The 18,938-nt window shown below is 39.8% G+C and overlaps 2 protein-coding genes across 4 annotated transcripts in view; one reads left to right on the top strand and one right to left on the bottom strand.

Annotated features, from left to right (window-relative positions):
- Nucleotides 1-850: 850 nt before the first annotated feature.
- Nucleotides 851-4,005, top strand: LOC135933291 (tumor necrosis factor-like). Its single transcript, XM_065471387.1, has 4 exons — nt 851-2,342; nt 2,466-2,493; nt 2,621-2,677; nt 3,116-4,005. The coding sequence occupies exons 1-4, from the start codon at nt 2,172-2,174 to the stop codon at nt 3,571-3,573; spliced, it is 714 nt and encodes a 237-aa protein (XP_065327459.1). The 5' UTR covers nt 851-2,171; the 3' UTR covers nt 3,574-4,005.
- A 4,955-nt stretch (nt 4,006-8,960) lies between these two features.
- The window catches only part of gabbr1b (gamma-aminobutyric acid (GABA) B receptor, 1b), a 113,272-nt gene continuing 103,294 nt past the window's right edge, over nt 8,961-18,938 (bottom strand). For 2 of the 3 annotated variants that reach the window (XM_065471385.1, XM_065471386.1), the window contains exons 17-19: nt 16,907-17,050; nt 16,401-16,684; nt 8,963-10,520 (exon numbers count right to left, since the gene is read on the bottom strand). In XM_065471385.1, coding sequence (XP_065327457.1) covers nt 10,514-10,520; nt 16,401-16,684; nt 16,907-17,050 — 435 coding nt within the window. In that variant the 3' untranslated portion in view covers nt 8,963-10,513. Of the gene's footprint in view, nt 10,521-15,953; nt 16,685-16,906; nt 17,051-18,938 lie in introns of all 3 variants that reach the window. The other variant, XR_010573712.1, reaches the window with a different exon arrangement.

Below are 18,938 nucleotides of genomic sequence, written 5' to 3'. Positions count from 1 at the left end.
CCCAGAAGCTACACCTTAACCTTTGTGGTGTTCGAGATCTGGGATTTCCACCACCAGCTATCGTCGGTTACCTCTATGAAACCAAAGACTACTTCAAAATAAAGTGCTATTTTCATTTTCTCTTCAGAAGATGGTTTAAAGTGATTGTGAAGTTGAAATATCATTATATGTTAGTTTTCAAAGTCAGCATCTAATGTAAAGAAATCACTTGTTATTGTTTTTACAATTGGCTGAAATATACCACCTTTAAACTTTTGTTGAGCACTCGAAGTATTTTCCACCCAGTCCCATATACCATCATACAGCTTTTTTTTTTCTGGCTGTTTCTAACATTTACACAATCAGTCACACTCTAGTGGGGGCAATGAGGACAACATGGGGATTTAAGATCTTGCCTATGTAGATTAGGGGAGCTAGGGATTGATCACGCAACCTTCCCAGTGGTAGACAACCCGCTCTACCACAGCCTCCCACGTTGTTGCAGCAAACGTAGAAGGGTGTTCCTCTTTCCAGGGCATGGTTTGTCAGTGATGATGAAAAGACATTCAGGTGCAGCGTGTTCCCATTTTTCAGTTTTCCAAGATCAATTTATGACAATCAATTCAGAATAGTAATGAACTCTGGTTATCTGACTAGAGTGCTGACTAAATCTTCAACACATACTCCTGTCTGCTAATAGACATGAAACACCTACACTCATCCTTACTCATTACAGTTACCGTATGATCTTTTCATACAAACAAGCCATGGAAATGATTATGAATGATACAGCTTCAGATGGTTTGTAATCATGTATTACATATATTCTACCTTTTATATAACCTCTTATCATTAATCAGTCCATCATTTCCATTAATCATTGATCTATCCAAGCTGTTAGAGAGCAAGAAGGTGGTGTCCACCCTGAAGGGCTTGTCACTCAGGGCACACAGAGATACAGACAGACAAGCGTTTGTACTCAGGACATACTTCATAGAGTGCCTTTTGTAATTAGAACAACATCTTATTTGTATATCACATTTAAAACATGCATCCCAAAAGGTTGATTCTGTTCATCTGGATGTAGCATTTTCAGTGGGAGAAACGTTTCGTCACTCAGTGTTTCGTGAGTGACGAAACGGTTCTCCCACGTTTCTCCCACTGAAAACGCTACTTACCTGGGATTTACTTACCTGGGTCAAAGTGACCCATGTTTAAACAAATGCCCCTCCCTAAGCCTGCTCTTCAGTTCTTCTTCCAAGCTGTCACAAGTGCTTCACATAGCCTAATCACCCCAGTGTTGTGTCTGTGCTGTCTTTACATTACTATGTGACACACCAAAAAACATTTTTCAGATTTTGTGAATATTACTCAGAAAAAAAAATCCCAAGCAGGAGCTAGATAAAAAGGACAAGGACATTTTTTCACAAACAACATAATGCTAAGTATTATTACAGAAACAGCTCATTTTGATTCAAAAAACCTTTATAAAATTATTAGGGAAGTGACACATGTACTATAAATGCAGTGTTGACAATGACATCACTGGCAGTTAATTTTTGGTGGAATATCTAACACAATAACGTGAAAAACATTTGGCAATAGTGGTCAACATGACTGACGAATAGCTGAAGGTTGCAGACTTTTCTGTGACTTATTGCCCCACATTTGAACTGGCTTTCAGTGTGTCTGCCCCACATTGAAACGAAGACAACACAACAACATATGTGAACACTTCACATCAATAGCTAACATATGCTTTTTAAAAATTTAGAATAGTAGAACAGAGTGATCTGTGGTCTTGCCTGCGTACGCAGGTATACAGCAGGTGAGTGTATGTGCCTGTTTGAAATGATCTATTGAGTTGTGTGGGTGTGCACTGAGGTGCAAAAGGGGATTCCACACAGGTGTCTGGTTTTTTTATTTGATGTTGGTATAACTCGATCATACACATGCCATGTGCAGAGGAGGTGTGGTGTGTAAGATCCTCCCAGGCACTGGGTCTCTATTCCTCATTGAGTCTCCACTCACACAAATGTGTGACATCATTGGAGTTTCCCCCTCTATCGGTAAGAGCCTTTTAAAACAGGCTCTCACAGATAGCGGCATCAAACAAGAACGGTAGTGGAAGAAGAGGAGGAAAGGCTGCTAAGAAGTGAACTGTACCTTATAGAAGGCACCCACTAAAAACAATGGAAGGTGAATGCATGGTAGTGCTGGATACAATGATCGACAAAGACACAGAGAAACAGGCAACACAGGAAATCAAGCCCAGGTCAAAGCTAACCATGGCCCTCCTGGCATTCACACTTTGCCTCGCTGCTACTGCTGCTGCTGCCCTCGTTGTTAACAGGCATGCTGAGGTGGGTTTTAAAATACTCTCTAAACTACTCAAGAGCGCCATTGACTCTCACAGTGAATGAACTGTTTCACCTAAAACCAACCAGTCTGTAACAGCGTTCTGTATCATGCTCTATTTCAAACAGGCTCCTGGACAAAATGAGGACAATTTTGGTGAGTACCCTTAACTCTTACAAAAGTAGTGGACCTATTGACGTTTTTTTTTTAGGCTCAGTAATGTTAGTGACTAGTAGGCAAAAACACTGTATAATTCCTATTCTCTGTCTTTTCTTGTTCCCAGATCTCCATCACACTTTGAGGCAAATATCAAATGTGAGAGCAGCCATTCATTTGCAAGGTAAGGGATGAAACCCAAGTCAAAAAAAAAGTTACCAGGCATATTTTAGACTGACTGTGGAGAATCTTACTACACCTTTCCCAGTATTGTAATCATGAAATCACACGTCTCTGTGAGATTCATGGGACATTTAGTGGATTCATAATTAGAGGAAGTTCTTGGTTCAGGAAGCTTACCAGTTTTTCCAGAAAGTTTTAGAACTTCTCCTTGATTTTTTTAAGGGCACATTATGCCTGTTTCCTTTGGATATTTTGGAGATTTAAATGAGTTCTAGTTAGACTGAAGAATGTAGATTATAAATGAGAAATAGGCTCATGTCACTACAACAGAATTCATTTGAAATTTCTCTTCAGGAACTCTTGACTCAAGGGCAGTTTTATTTCACTGTTAATCAGAAATTTACCATGGTGTCCGCCATTTGTCTGTATTATTCAACAGGAGTACACAACTATAATAGAAAGACCTCAGTGGAATGGCAGAAGGATGTGGACCAGTCCCACTCTCAGGGAGGACTAGAGCTCAATAAAAATGAAATTGTGATTCCTCGAGATGGCCTCTACTTTGTTTACAGCCAAGCATCTTTCCGGGTTAACTGCAGCAGCGATGCCGACGATACCTCCTCACACCCCATGGTCCACCTGAGCCACACTGTCCAACGCTGGTCTCACTCATATGCACCTAAATATGTGACCATTCTTCACTCTATCCGTACAGTCTGCCAAAAGACAACCAGTAGTGATTCAGATGAGGATGGGAACTGGTACTCTGCAGTTTACATGGGGGCTGTGTTCAACTTGTATGCCGGGGACAGACTGAGAACACAGACAGAGGAGGCAATGCTGGAGAAATTGGAGGATGAGCCAGGGAAGAACTTCTTTGGTGTTTTTGCCTTGTGAGGAGAGGTGTCTGATGAATGTAGGTGAAATGGTGACCTCAGACTCCATTTCTCCACCATGACCTGCTGCCCTTGTGGAAGGCTTTTAACTATTGAATGTGAGGAAGCCACAGATGGTTCACATTGCACTAAAGAGGTGATGGAAAATTTACTTTTACCATCGGCCATACTTGAAATATTTGTATCAGCAAGTCATTTCATTGTAACTACAGCAGTCAACCAAAGAGTGCTACCATGTCACTACAGGCTGACAGAATAGAAAAACAAAGGGTTTACTTTTTGGGGAATTTATTTATTTAACATATCTTTGTCGTATTTATTTTATTTGTTGTATTTATGGATTTATTTATTGAAATATTGAAATACTTATATATTTATTAATTTTATTGTGTTTTATACTGAATGTCCAACTGTATTTGTGCTGATTTTTGTTTATGAAACCATTTGTTTCGTTTTATGGCAAGTACAAAAAAAATGTCTACGAATTTATAGTGCCTGTGGTACTCTGAAATATTTGAATAAAACTCATCTTATAAAGAAATCATGTTTGCAAGAGCTGTGTTTATCATTTTATAAACCAGTGAAAAAAATAAAAAATATCAAACATGCTACAGGGTCAAACTAAACAGAGCAAACAAATGAGCCACAACGGCTAAAGAAAGCTCAAATTATTGCTAGTGTGTGCGATGGGACAATTAATTAACACACGGTAGTAACCACAGAGCACAGTCTGTCCTCTTGTTGTGTGCAGCGAAACAGTCGTGGAAGTGGAGGAGTGTAACAGTTACTTCATCAAATTTATCATGCTTGCTAAATACTGAGATATTTGTCTCTATGACACCATTATTGAAATGTATAATATGTTACCTTTCAAATGCACGCACACTAAAAGAGTACTTTATAATACTTGCAAATGAAGTAAAATTAAATGTGCAACTTATTTTCATGTAATCACCCTCCCAGTGTCCTACCTCCAGTCAGTGAAATGGAAATGGGGGAAATACAGTTAGGTCCATAAATATTTTACAGAGACACCTTTTTTTCCTCATTTTGGTTCTGTACATTACTACAATGAATTTTAAATGAAAGAACAACAACTCAGTTGCGGTTGAAGTTCATACAGCTTTAACTTAGTGGGCTGAACAAAAAGATTGCACAGAGTATGGATTTCTGTGATCGAGAAACCTCTAGCAAATAACATATTATATATTTAAAGTGAATTTAATTTCATTTGTGCTTTTAAAAAGGAGACCCACATTTCATTCTAAATTGCCACTGTCTGCAGGATTTGATACCATTACTCATCTTAGTACTTATAACAGAGAATTCATTTTTACTGGGTCAGTTTGTAACATATTCCACAATCAACTGTTAGTAGTATTATTGCAAAGTGGAAGAACTACAGCAACTAGACCACAAAGTGGCAGACCATGTAACGTTACAGAACTGTGTTGCTGACACAATAAATGCAGTTTCAAATCTCTCGGGTATGGAACCTGGTTTAAAGCCTGATTCCAGGATGGGGTGTCTGCTAATGTTTCAGACATTGCTGTTAATGTCTAAAAGCTGATATTAGAAAGTTTACATGTTACTTATGGTAATGTAATCTCTCAGAAAAACTTGATATGGTTTGTTTTTTTGATTCAACTCAATCAAAACAAACAATTAAAAAAAAGCCATTCTAGAATTAAATAGCATTTTAATGCCAACACTTTTGAAAAATATAGTCAATGCATTTTGAATTAGAAAATATGTTAAATCCCTTCTGAGTTAGATTACTTTAACTAAAAATACATGGTAACATGTATTTAAATACAGGGCTGCATGGTTACATGACTTATGTGACTTACGTGACTTTTGACTGTAGATCAAGATATAATAACAGGGTTGCAAATCTATTACAAATTTTTTAGCTGATTTAGTTGTGAAATATTGGGCAAACTTTGATATCTAGAAATAATACTGGAATAAGTAATAAAGTTGCATTAGATAGAATAGGGGTTGGCAAACTATACCAAAAAGAAGGAATTTTTCACCAGAACAATCTGTTTGGTTCACTTATTTGAGCAATAAACTATATCCAAACAGGGAATAATTTCAGACATTGTGCCTAAGTAACCCTTCAGTGTATTTACCACCAGGTCATATGTCAATTAATTGTATCCTGTGGTTGGTTTTTCCTTCTGGCACCTGCCTTGAAGCTGAGAAATATTTCTCTTGACCCGGCCACTTTGCCTCGTCAGCGGCTGTTTTTCCCTGGTTTACATGTTCCTACTTTGCTAAATAATTTTTTCAAGCCAGGTGGGGATGAAATGACATGAAACCATCCCCTTTATATAAGTGCACCTATTTTAATATAAATGTTTTATACTAAAATATTCCAGGTCATTTCACAAATGAGGAATTTAGGTTGACACAATTTTCGTTTGAGCTCATCACCGCTGATATTACCGTTGATACTAATATTAGCCTGGTTATTACGTAAGATACTATGACTTAGCTCTGTGTTCATATTCATTAACAGTGCAATTTTTTGTATTTGGCACTGTGAAAGTTTCCAGTAGAGTAATAATTCCTCAACACTTTAACAGAGTGGAAGGGAGAAGGGGAACTCCCTGCTTACGTGGTAATTCCCCTGCTGCCTACAGAGCTGTACCAAATATCACCAGTGGAAAGTATTTATCTCACAGTAAATAGTTTTTTTTATACTGTCTTTTTTGTTTATTGACCACACTTCAAGAGGTCCCTAAAAATCCTACAAGGATAATGGTAGAAGAGATGCATTTTTGAGTCAGACTGTAAATGTTTTGTTTTTATTTTTTTTTATGTTAAATAGATTTGCAAGAATTTTATGTAAATTTGGTTCATTTTTTCATTATGGGTTATGGGTTATTGTGTGAAAAAACAAAAAATCGGTGGCACGGTGGTTAGCACTGTTGCAGCACAGCAAGAGGTCCTGAGTTCAATTCCACCATCATCCTTTCTGTGTGGAGTTTGCGTGGGTTCCACCTGGGTACTCTGGCTTTCTCCCACAGTCCAAAGACATTAGTGATGTGTCGGTCGCGAATGAAACAGCTCTTAGAGCCGACTCTTTGAAGTGAACGAGTGGTTTTTTTTTTCTTTCTCTCACCCTCTCTCTCTCTCTCTCTCTCTCTCTCTCTCTCTCTCGCACTTTTTTTCCGCTTCACTCCGCACGCGAGCCTTGTGCTTGCGCTGAGCAGAGGGGGGAGGGGCGGTAGTTACACTCGCAGTAGCACAGGAACAGCGCAGGAGGGAGAGAGAGAGAAAGAGAGCCAGGGACAACAACGTCACATTAGAAAGGTATAGTAATCATCCACAACTATTTTCAGTTGTGAATGATAAAGGATTCAGAAAGTTTATTCATGCAGGCCCATATGACAGAGAATGTGCATCTTCTTTTTGTTTTCATGTTTTAATTTCTATTTAATTGTGTTGTGGTTTGCAGTGTTTTGTGTTGTTTGACTTTAAATTTGTTTAAAAGGAAAAAGCTGAAAATTTAAATAGTTAAAAGTTGAAATGTAAATAGTTGGTTTTTGTATTATATGATTTATTTATTACATTTTATGTGGAGTGAATAAATAAAAGTATATTTACGGTGGCCCCTAGAGACAAAGCACGTACAAACTCCAAAACATGTACGAACTCCGAAGCACGTACAAAACACAACAGAAGTGCTCAAGGATGCTAGGGGCAGTGTTGAGCTTTTGTTACCTAGTGGCTACACAAGCCAGGAAGTACCAACGACCGGATTTGGTGTGTGGTAGTAACAGGTAAATGAACATTTTTTTTAAAATTATTTGAATATATATGAGTGCTTGTGTATAAATACACAAACAATACACATATGCTTTCAATTGTGTAATTTAAGCGATCTAGGTAGCTCTGTTTTGGAAGTTCAGTTAACGCTAGCAATGTGTTTTGGAGTTTGTACGTGCTTTGTTTCTAGGGGCCACTGTATATATTTTTATATAAACATATATAAATAAAACCACATTTTTTTTACATTAGTAATTCCATTTGTGCATAATTTTATATTGCTGTTAATTCTTTAAAGCCGGTCGGAGCGGCTATGCACTTAATTACTATGCACTTAATGCATACATATTATTAAAATATGGGCTATAATGGTTGTATTGATGTATAGCAACTTGAAATGCTCCCAAAAATGGCACTACAGCATGTAAAAATATAATATAAGCTCTGGCGGACTTGGTTCTATGGTAGGTCTTAAAGGGTTAATAACAAATTAATTAAAGCAAGAAAACAACCTGAAGAGCCGGTTGGGAGCCGAAAGAGCCGGTTCTTTTTAGTGAGCCGAGCCGAAAGAGCTGGTTCTTTTTAGTGAGCCGAGCCGAAAGAGCTGGTTCTCTAAAAAGAGCTGGAAATCCCATCACTAAAAGACATGCAGTTAGTGGGGATAGAATCAGAAAGACTTTATTTATCCCCAAGGGGCAATTAACATATGACAGAGCAGCACAACGTTGAAGATAAGGACAATAAGAACAGGCAATAAGAGTCAAATAATAAATACACAGAATATACACAGTTTTAAAATTACACAGTTTTAAAATTAAAGTGACTGAAAGGTGAATAAATAACTGTAAGTGACTAAAAGTGAATAAAGTGTCGGTAGTATAAAAAGAATGTAGAGTAGTTTATGTTTCTGGTGTGGGAAATGGTCTTATCGGCTGGAGTTAAAAGCAGAGTGGCTTTGGGGACAAAGGTGGCTCTCCTCCTCTCAGTCCTGCAGGAAATGCAGCGGAGGCATCGCCGAGAGGGGAGCCATTGAAATGCGGGGTGGAGAATGTGAGAGGGGTCGTTGATGATTTTGGCTGCCTGTCTAAGGGCCTGTTGGCTGAAAACCTGTGCCAGAGTTCTGACAGGCAGGCCAATGATTTTAGAGCACACTGATGCAGTGTGCTGCAGTCTGTTCCTGTTCTGAAGGCTGAGGGAGTGGAACCAGCAAGTGATGGAGAAGGTCATGATGCTTTCCAGGAAGGCATAGTAAAAAGCCATCATGATGGGTGTGCTGACTCCAAAGGAGTTGAGTTTCCTAAGGAGGTATAGCCGTTGGTGGCACCTCCTGATAATCTCCTCTGTGTTGGCAGAGAATTTCAGGAGGTTGTCAAAGATGGTTCCCAGGTATTTGTACTCCTCAAAGTTAATTGATCATTCTAAATTGCCCATAGGTGTGAATGTAGGTTGTCTATCTCTGTGTGTTAGCACTGCGACAGACTGATGACCTATCCAGGGTGTACCCCGCCTCTTGCCCCATAACAGCTTGCCCCCCCCCCCCCCCCCCCCCCTTCCCCGCGACCCTGAAAAGGATAAGTACAATGAACAAAACATTTTGAGAAAACAGTTTGTTTTATTTTCATTCTTGCAAATGAAATAATCTGCCATATTAAATGTAACAGCATATAGAAATATAGTTTGAATACTGTACCACATGAAAGACATGTTAAATATGCCAAATAATCAATTGTAATTATTTACATAACCAGTATTTACACTCTGTGTGCATATTTTCATATGTATGAACAGCACATCTGCACTGCTTTACAGACTCTACAGTTAATTCACATCAACACACACAAACATACATTACATTAGATATTTACACAGGATCACCGGAAACAAATTTAGCCGAAGCACTGCACAATGTTTGCGTGGTTCACACATCAGTACCTCCTAATTAACTTGTTAGTCTACTTGGGGCAAGGTGCTTGGGACAATTTAGATTACCCGTGCTAACGAAACAAGCTGTGCTACCACAGAAAGAAAAATGAGGCTTGAGATCACACTGAATATTTGTCACATGTAGAATATTCCCATATATTGGATTCAAAGAAACCGACATGACAACACAATGGAACGCTGGATCCTCAGTAAATAAAAAGCTGTCACAAGAAGAGGCAGAAGTGAAACTCTTTGCTGAGAGGAAGACAATCAGTTGTGGTTGAAATCGCTAAGAACAGCTTGTGAGAGGGGAGAATTTCCTTTTGTCTTTCTTTTCGTTTTTGGTCAAATGTCACAATTTTTGGAAATCAAACAAAATAACACAAAGAGGGGATAAAGCGCTGCAGTTAGCTAACCTCTCACATCAAGCCATGTAGATGGTGTTCAGGTTAGGACTTAGCATTAGCGTTAGGATTATTTTAATTATTTCTTCAAAAACTTAATCAGAAAACTCCATGGCAACCTTACCATTATAAAGACACTAAATCTGTGATATAAATTATGGGTCTGTGCTCAGAAATAAAAACAGTGTGAGGCTATCAAAGAGTCATGAGTGGGTAATTTGAGCCTCTAATATGATTGAAGCTTACTCTGTGGCGGCAGTAAGAAAAAATGACATGGATGTTCTTTGTAAGAGTTTCAGAGGACACTACGTGTGGCCCAAGCAGTGTGCAGCCATGTAAACAGCCATAGTGTTTCTATCTTTGTTAACATTTTTTCCTCCAATGCCCCTGCAGCCTGTGGCAGCCGCTTGAACTGTAAAAAAGTGGTGGTCCTGTCAGGGTCCTGGATCTGAGCGATCCAGGGTCCCTGAGCAGTTATGGACTTGTATTGTATTATATGTGTTTTTGCTGCTCTGCGTTGCTGTTTCTGTTGTCCAGGTGTGCGTGTTTGTGTGGGTGCGGCTGTGACAGGCACCTTCAGGCCTGGTGGGTGTGGCCCTGCCAGGTGGTTGGCCACACCTGAAGGCCATCACACACCTGCAGCTGATTAAGCCTCATCGGAGAAACTACTTAAGAGTGTGGTGGAGCTCTCTCCAACGCTGGATCATTGTGTGACTTCACGTTAGTCTCTTGTCAAGTTAGTAAGGTTAGTCTGCTGCATTGTGGTGTTTCTGACGGCTGCCTCTTTGTTATTCCCCAGGAGAGTGTGGAGACGAGAGGGCAGCGAGCACGGGGTGCTCAGACACTGAGGAGCGGAGACAAAGAACACTATCACTGGGAAGAGGACATGTCACAGGAGTCGGGAACGCACTGCTGATTTATTGTTTTCCCTGCACTGTAAATAAACGCACTTTTGCATCAAAGAGTCCAGCATTTGGGTCCTCCTTTCCCCACATCCCCACGGTTTGGCAGCGTTAACCGTGACAGGTCCAGGACTGTATCTTAAGTTTGAGGTGCGCTTCCACGTGTACGGGAGAAATGACCTCATGAAAACTGCTGGATTAACTACATCTGATCTTTACTGTGAGCAGACCATACCACAAAAACCAAAGATATGTCAAAATATGGTTTGATATGATAAGAATCAGGACAGTAGCCTGATGGCATTATCCCAATGCCAAACCGAATGAGAAAAATGAAACTGGTTAGCATTATTTACTTCCACTTATTTGCATTGAACACCCTTCTCAGCATCAAGATTTCAGTTTAGTGTGAAACATGAATTCACATTTAATTTATTTAATTGTTTTCATGTTATTTTTCTTTTGAGAAACAGGAGGAGAATGTTGTCAAAGTTGTGGTCAGTTTTTGTAATGTTTGTGGGTATGGAAACCTTTCTGACTGAATTAATAACGCCTGACCTGCTTTATATTACAAGAGTGCCCTTTGACCAGTGCTGAAGACATAGATGGTCTCATTTCACTAAAGTCGGTAAGACCCAGTTAAACCATTTATGTCAACATAAAGCTCTGAACCCAGTGAACTTATCTCTCTTAGGTATACAGAAGTGAAGCATGATTTCAGTTTCTCCCATGAAAATCCCCCCCCCCCCCCCCCCCCCCCAATCACAAGAAAGAAGCAGAAGAGAGAACACAACAAAAAACGGAAATACAGCAGCAGCCCATACTGGGGAAATCTGGTGGTTTTCTTGTTCTGAATAAGTTTGTTTATAGCTGTGGAGGAAGTGTGTGAACTGTTGGTGAAACTTGAGTTCTAAAAGGAAATGATATGATTAACCTCTTTTGAGGCGGATTCAGTAGAGAGTAAAGTAAAATATCATCATGCATCTTTTAGCTCAGAAACAAACCCTGTTTCATATTAATGTTGATGATACCCACATCTAGATCTCTTTCTGACTGGTGCACATTTATTGCACAAATACATGAGCGATGTGCCTTTGTAAATAAAGTCCAAATGAAGGTGCAGCCCTATTTAAATGGAACAAACTGTTTATTGTATATCATTACCTTAAAAATAATGTCAGTGACTAATACAAGTTATATAAAATGAATGATTTGACTGAAACAGAGTGTACCTCCTGGTTTGTTGACCGGAGAAGCAAAACTGCTATTATTTAAATTTAAATTTATACCTACATACCATTAGGAATTTACGTTTTGGCATTCTAAATGATTAATTTCAACAATTCAGAAGTCTGTATCCAAGTAATTAAAAAATAAATAAAACAAAATCTTGTGTTAATGTATAAACCCTCCTGTGAGGAGGCTCCCAGGGTCTGTACACTCTTCACATTCTACATCAGGGCACCTCCACTCCTTCCACTCCAGTCACCTTCACTACTAAACAAATCAGGAACCAGCTGATGAGACTCCAGAGGTCATAGCGCATGTCACAACGAGACCCATGGTGCTCATTGTGAACATCATACATCGTGAAGATGCTGGAGAGACTCATTCTTCATTATCTATGGCCCATGATTAGCCCACTGATAGTCCTCTCCATTTTACCTAGTTAGTGAGCATGGTGAGATAAATGAGAGCCAGATGCTTCTCCTTCAGCACCATCAGACAAGCCCTACTGTTTTTTAAACTGACAGCGATGTAGGTAGTTATGCATCCTTAGTCATCTGGATTGCCAACTATTTGACTGTCAGACCACACTATGTGTGCCTGCAGTTTTGTGTGGTGGACAGTATGGTCAGCAACACAGATGCCCTGCAGGGGACCGTCCTGTCTCCTTTCTCTTCACTGTGTACATTATGGACTTCAGAAACCTGCCACCTCCATTAGTTTTATGATGATTCTGCAGTAGTGGGATGTATCAGAGAGGGTGATGAGGATAAATATATTCTGATTCTGAGTAAAGTCTAATCTTGACATAATGATTCCTGGTGGTTATGTGGGGATTTTGCACTCTGACAGACATATGGATGCTAGCCATGGGGGGATTCCCATGATGCACTGAGTATTTCCTTTTCAATCACCTTTCTTATTCAACATGTGGTAATAAACCTCTCTGCATTGAATCACACTTGTTATTTATCTCTGGCTCTGTTCCACAGCATGTCTTTATCCTGTCTTCCTTCTCTCACCCCAACCGGTTGCAGCAGATGGCCCCGTCCCTCCCTGAGCCTGGTTCTGCTGAAGGTTTGTTCCCGTTAAAAGGGAGTTTTTCCTTCCCACTGTCTCCAAAGTGCTTGCTGGGTTTTTTCTCTGTATGTATTATTGTAGGATCTACCTTACAATATAAAGCGCCTTGAGGCGACTGTTGTTGTGATTTGGCGCTGTATAAATAAAATTGAATTGAACTGATTTGAATGGCCTGCAGTGAACTCTGCTTTGAGCTTTAAAAACAAGGTGACAGGAACTGTTCATTAGAGTTGTCTGAAATACACTGCTGGCCATATAGTCAACAGGTTTACCATTTTTAATTGAAAGCTAGTCTGGTATTACCTGTAGCTACTGCATTTATTATAATTACCATTCTGTAGTTGACATATTACCTTCAAGCTTGCAGTTTGAATTCAACACCAATTGTCATTTCTCCAAACAGAAAAAGGCAAAACTGGTAGAAAATGTTCACAACAGAACCAGATAAATGTTATGATGTTTTTTCAATTCATATGTTTAGCTGACACCCATTCCTGTCCTAGGATGGGTGTCAGTGTACTACATGCTGCTGTAAACTTGCCAGCGGAACAGTAAAACACAACAAATCATGACATTAGCACCCCCAAGTGTATTGGACAGTGTAATTACATCCTAAAATAAATATATGCTCATGACATAAATAAGCAGCAACAATATTGAGCAACTAGAAAAAAGGTCTAAAAACTGATTTAAAAATTGGTCATGTTGTATTTTACAGCCTTAAACATAAGATCTGCAAATGTAATTCCTACAGCAAACTTAGTTTAAATAAAACATTTTAAGATCTTATCTTGTTTGACTCTAATTTTAAACTCTTGAAGACATGTAAAATGTCTTCAAGTGACAGTGAGGGTTTTAGCATGAACACACCTAACTATGGATTCTCTCTAAACAGCAACCAGGAACACTGTTTAAACCACCACCAAACATTTAGCCAGAAGAGCTACAGTGACAAAGCTAATTAAATAATGAACATAACCACTAACAAAATTTGCATCATTTATTTAAAAAAAATCTTATTTTTTAGTCAGTCTCTTAAATCACTATTTAACCACATTAGAAGACCATATTAGGCTAGGCTGTTGTTGCTGCATTTGATTATTTTTTAAACTGTGATTTAAAAGTGTCTTAAATGTGCCCTTCAAGGGTCTGTATGAACTGAGACCCTCTAGCCTGCATTTTCCTTAAAATGTTTAAATAAAATAGTAATTTTATGAATAATAATAATGATGTACTGTAAGTTTTGTGCACGTTTTATGTGTTAGGAGCTGTGTGTTCTATTGTGTTTTGTGTCGTTTCCTTTTTTGGAGTAGGCCGCTGGGCTGTGATCACCACGGTTTCCCTGATGCACCCTTTGAGCATCAGGCGTCATCAGCCGGACTATTTAAGAAGCAGCTCTCAGGTGTCAGATTACTGTCTTAGCCTCAAGCAGTAACGGATCACCCGTCTTTTATGTACTACTTTGATAACCAAGGTATTCACAGATTTCCTTCTTCTCTGCTTCCTGTCAAATGACGACACTCTCTGCCCAGCCAACCACCTGTCCACTTCACCGTGCTACCTCAGTTCATCTCTTCTGGACCCCGTCACTCCACTCGCCTACACTGTCACTGGTCCCCGCCTCAACCTCCTGTTTTATGTACCTTGCCCAAGTCCGTACTAACCGTGTGGCGAGTAAGCTCTCTAATTCCTTGTGAACATTTCCGTATCTCCTCAGCTCTGTTTCTATCGGTCGCTAACTTCCTTCTCTCCTCTTCCCCCCCTGGATAGTTTGAGTTTTCCATTCAATCTCATGTCAGTGTTATGTTTGATATTCGTCCTCACTGTAAATAAACCTGTTTAACTGCAACCGTGTCTGTCTGAGTGATCTGCTACCTGGGTCCACTTGTGTAAAACCTGACACTATGTCTATTACATACACCAGTGGGGGATGCTGACTATCATGCCTGGGTCAGCAGCTTTATCATAAATCTGTGAACATCATCATAATAGGCATGCTGATAACTGTGTGCATATCAAAGCGCCTTTTATATGTTTCTAGTTTTTTAAATGATTCAGCTAAAGAAACTCTCACTGGTCTAACTTCAGTGTTCAGCTGTGTCAGTGGCAGCTGTTGTTCCAGCTGGCAAAATTTATGGTCATCACAGAAAGAATGCTCTTCTTGTTGTTTCATAAATGATTACTTTGAATTTTGATAGTAAACCTGTCACTGCTGAAAATACTGTTGTATGCAATGTTAAACTTGATTTGTACTTCTGCATTAAATCTAGTACACAGAAATTTAGTTACACATTGTAGCAATGCACACCACAACCATAAAAGTCGGTAAACACAGTCTTTTGGTTTGCTCAAAGATATTATCACTGAGGAACAAATGTAGAATGTAAGTATGTATGTAGGCTATAATTATGTCTATTTTGCTTATAACACAAATAGCCTAGTCTTCTGGGAATTTTGTTGTTCTACAACTCTACCACTCTCTATATAAACCCGACCAGTTTGAAAGTGTAATAACAATGATGGATGCAGCCACTCACCAGCATGTTATTAAAAGTGGGGCTTATTAGCCATCTCTTGCCTGGTTAGCAAACTGCAACCACTAACTATATTGGTGCACTGGGCAGACACTGTGGATACCTGCTAATTAGCACTAAACAACATACTAATGAAATAATAAAATTTCACTCATCAAAACTGGAAGACAGATTTCTTGGACAGACCTCTGCTCCTCTTTCACCAAACAGTGAGCACCAGGACAGGTTTAAAACTATAATTTATTTGATTCCATCCTAAGGCACCCTGTCTAAACTAACCTCGCTAGTTTTGTAGGCTACCATTTAAATCTAATAGAGAACAGACCAGTTACAAATTTGGGAGGAAATTTATCCAGAACAATAAATCAAAAACAAATCTAGCAGAGATTAGCTTAGAAAATACTGGACTGGTACACATCTAGCATTTTTCTACTGTATTTGAACACTCAAAGTGCTTCCTTACTACAATCCTTATTCACCCATTTGCACACACATTCATTTAAGCACTTTTTTCTATACCTAAGTGCTGTTTACCTCATACTGTGATGGATGCCTTTGGGGCAACTCAGGATCTTGGCCAAGGATTCTTTGATGTGGTTTGGCTGGAGGAGCCAAGCACAGAAGTAACAATCTTCCAACGGGTGGATGACCCAGTCTACATCTTGAGCTACAGCCGCTCTACTGTTTTCAAGTTGTAGTAGTAGTGGTAAACTGACCTCAAAGCCAGGGGACATTTAAAGATGCTGCTCATGCCTCAATCAAATTAATCAAAAGTACATATGCTATCACAGGGTGTATATCTGTGTATCAGTGTTTTTTATTGAGCTGTTGCTTGACTGGAACATATTTTGCTGCACTCATTTCTGTCTGAGGGAAAATCCTTTACCTTTTTTTTAATCTTCATTTTAAACCTTAGATATTGATTTATTTTTCAAACTTGTATTACTATCCTCATCCTGCCACTGTTAACCACCATCTTACTTGTAGAGTAGCTGAAGCCGGCTAGTGTGACACTTATTTCGACTGATCTTGCTGTCTGACTGGTAGAGGCTGGACGAATTGGCGAAGGACTGTGGAACAGGATGAGGGTCAGAGGCAGGCGCTGGGTATCCTGGAGGAGGGGCCAATGACCTGGGGTCACTCTGGGTGATGGAAAAGGGAGGGGGGCTGTGGTTCTGATTAGTGATGGTGGACGCTCTTCTCCTTGATCGCAGGGCCTGTCTCTCAGACAGCTGGTTTCTCAGCTCTGACACACGTTCTTCTTTCTAAGGGAAAAGTAAAGTAAACACTCAAAAATTAAGTTATTACAGATCCAAAAAGACTTTTACATGATAAGCATTTGTTTTAACTGACTTAGTTAACAGGAGAACCTGCTTTCTTGTTTAGGTACTTCTTGGGAGAAAAAGGATTTGAGTCGTTAACCTGTTAAATATAGATGAAGAGCTTAAATGAAACAAACACTTGGATAAGAAAAGGGCCTGGCTGACCTCCTGGATGATCTTCTGCAGTTCCTTGTTCTCTCTCTCTAGTTGTCTGGACTTCTCCTCATCATTGTTATTGGTGGATGAACCTGTCTTCATGGTCTCCTGGGCATCTGACTGCCACTCACCACGTGTTATCAGGCGCCGCATCTACAAATTGTGCAAATGTTTTTAATGTGATACATGAAAACTCCATAGTGCATCTATTACAACAGCAGGGCTTTGTAGTACTGTAGAAGAGTCCATCTGCTGATAGGTACTTCTTTTGCAGACCTTTTACCAACTCAAAACATTTTGCACATTATGAAACAAAGGATTTAACAAAGATCACACAGGACTACTGAGCATCTAGAATCGGCTTGGCTTGGTTTACGACACCAACTGTCTGCCATCTATAATCCAGTTTTGAGATCCCTCCCCAGACGCCTTAATGCCCACTCACATCCTGGGCCATCTGACCTCAGGAATTCACATGACAAGGTGGGGCCAGGTTTCACAATGAGCTCACCCGAAACCCTGGCTGATTAGGTCCCACACCCGCTTTCACACCTTGGCTCATGTGATTAGAGGATCATCAGGGGGTCCTTTGTCCCTCTTTGGGGGGATACTCCCACTGGGTTTAAATCTGGGACTCCCCACCATTTGACCTTAGAACTGAAGAAGCTTCTCGGATGAGAGGTGAAACGTCTTCAAGCAACTTAAAGAAGTCCAGACGCTTTTCTTTGCAAACTCCTTTGACTACGATGACCTGGATGACTGAGAACCTTCACAGACATACACAGTGTATTAAACCAATGAATACCTGAAGAGTTCATGATATGATGCTTAAAACTGTACATTTATGGTAAATAAAGGATGTAAAAGTTAAACCAAAAAGTACCTACAAATTCTAGTAGGTGCAATTGGCTTGAAGTTAGCCTCTAGTGTTGTATGCCACATCCCCATTGAGTTCCTGATGAAGGCTCTTAGGGTCCTATTGAGAAGTAGTAGGTAAGGACTAGTTCTTTTAGGTTTTAGCAGCCAACAAGATGGCATATCAGTCAGAATTCAGGAACGAAGACAAGAGGCTTCCACTCTGCTGAACTGTCAAAGTCAGCTGGTTTGTTGTCACTTTAATGCTCAGTGTTGCCAGCAGTCTGTAGTAACAAATAAGTTGCCATTAGACCAAATATATCACAGCAGCAGTGGTTCAACTAATATAAACTCAAAATATCTATTAAAATAAACCTACACATCCATCCAAGTATATACATGTCCGTGACATAATATATAATAACTCAAATTATGTAAATATTACATTACTTGGTTCATACACACAGAGAACTCAAATTAAACACAGTGGTAGTGTCATACTACAAGCAGAGAGATTCCCTGGCTTGAACCATCATTAAAGGAACTTTGGCGCCATCATGTGACTGAATAAAAATATTACACCATCGCGGCAGCTGGTGGCACATGCCTTCAATCACCACGTGAAAATGCGCAGCTACAACTCAGTAAAAAGTAATTCAAGCCACGGCAAACCTTGAGATGGCAAAACACATTTAAGGTAACTTACTTTCAGTCATTAACTCAACACTCGGAGCATCACCGTTAAAGATTGCCAAAAAATTGCCAGTGTATTGAGCCATGTGCCTGTTCATCTTAGCCGCTATGATGCCTGACACGATCTTTCATGTGGTACTGAGGCAGGTTACTGGCTGGTACTTGGATGGTGCTTGGGGACCAGGACTATCCGGCCTTTGGTTAGCCATTCTGGGTATCTCTCGACTTGCAGCTGGTTTATTTGTACTGCCAGACCCTCATGGAGTGCAGTAAGCTTCTTCAGTCAGTAGGCGTGAACCATGTCAACCAGCCTGGTGCTGTCCAACTCTATCCAGGAGACCCTTTCTTGGATATCTGCCACTGTGATGGTTCCTGGACCCTATTCAGGGAGGTTTCTGTGATCTGTTCTACTGAGCATTGCCATTATGGGTTGCATCTTTCTCCCATATGCTCTTCCAGTATTGCTCCATTTCCAGCCTTGGTGGTGCTGTTC

Source organism: Pelmatolapia mariae, linkage group LG22, assembly GCF_036321145.2.
Source record: "Pelmatolapia mariae isolate MD_Pm_ZW linkage group LG22, Pm_UMD_F_2, whole genome shotgun sequence".
Taxonomy (NCBI): Eukaryota; Metazoa; Chordata; class Actinopteri; order Cichliformes; family Cichlidae; genus Pelmatolapia; species Pelmatolapia mariae.
The sequence above is the reverse complement of the archived record's forward strand: the minus strand, read 5'-3'. Positions and strand labels throughout refer to the sequence as shown.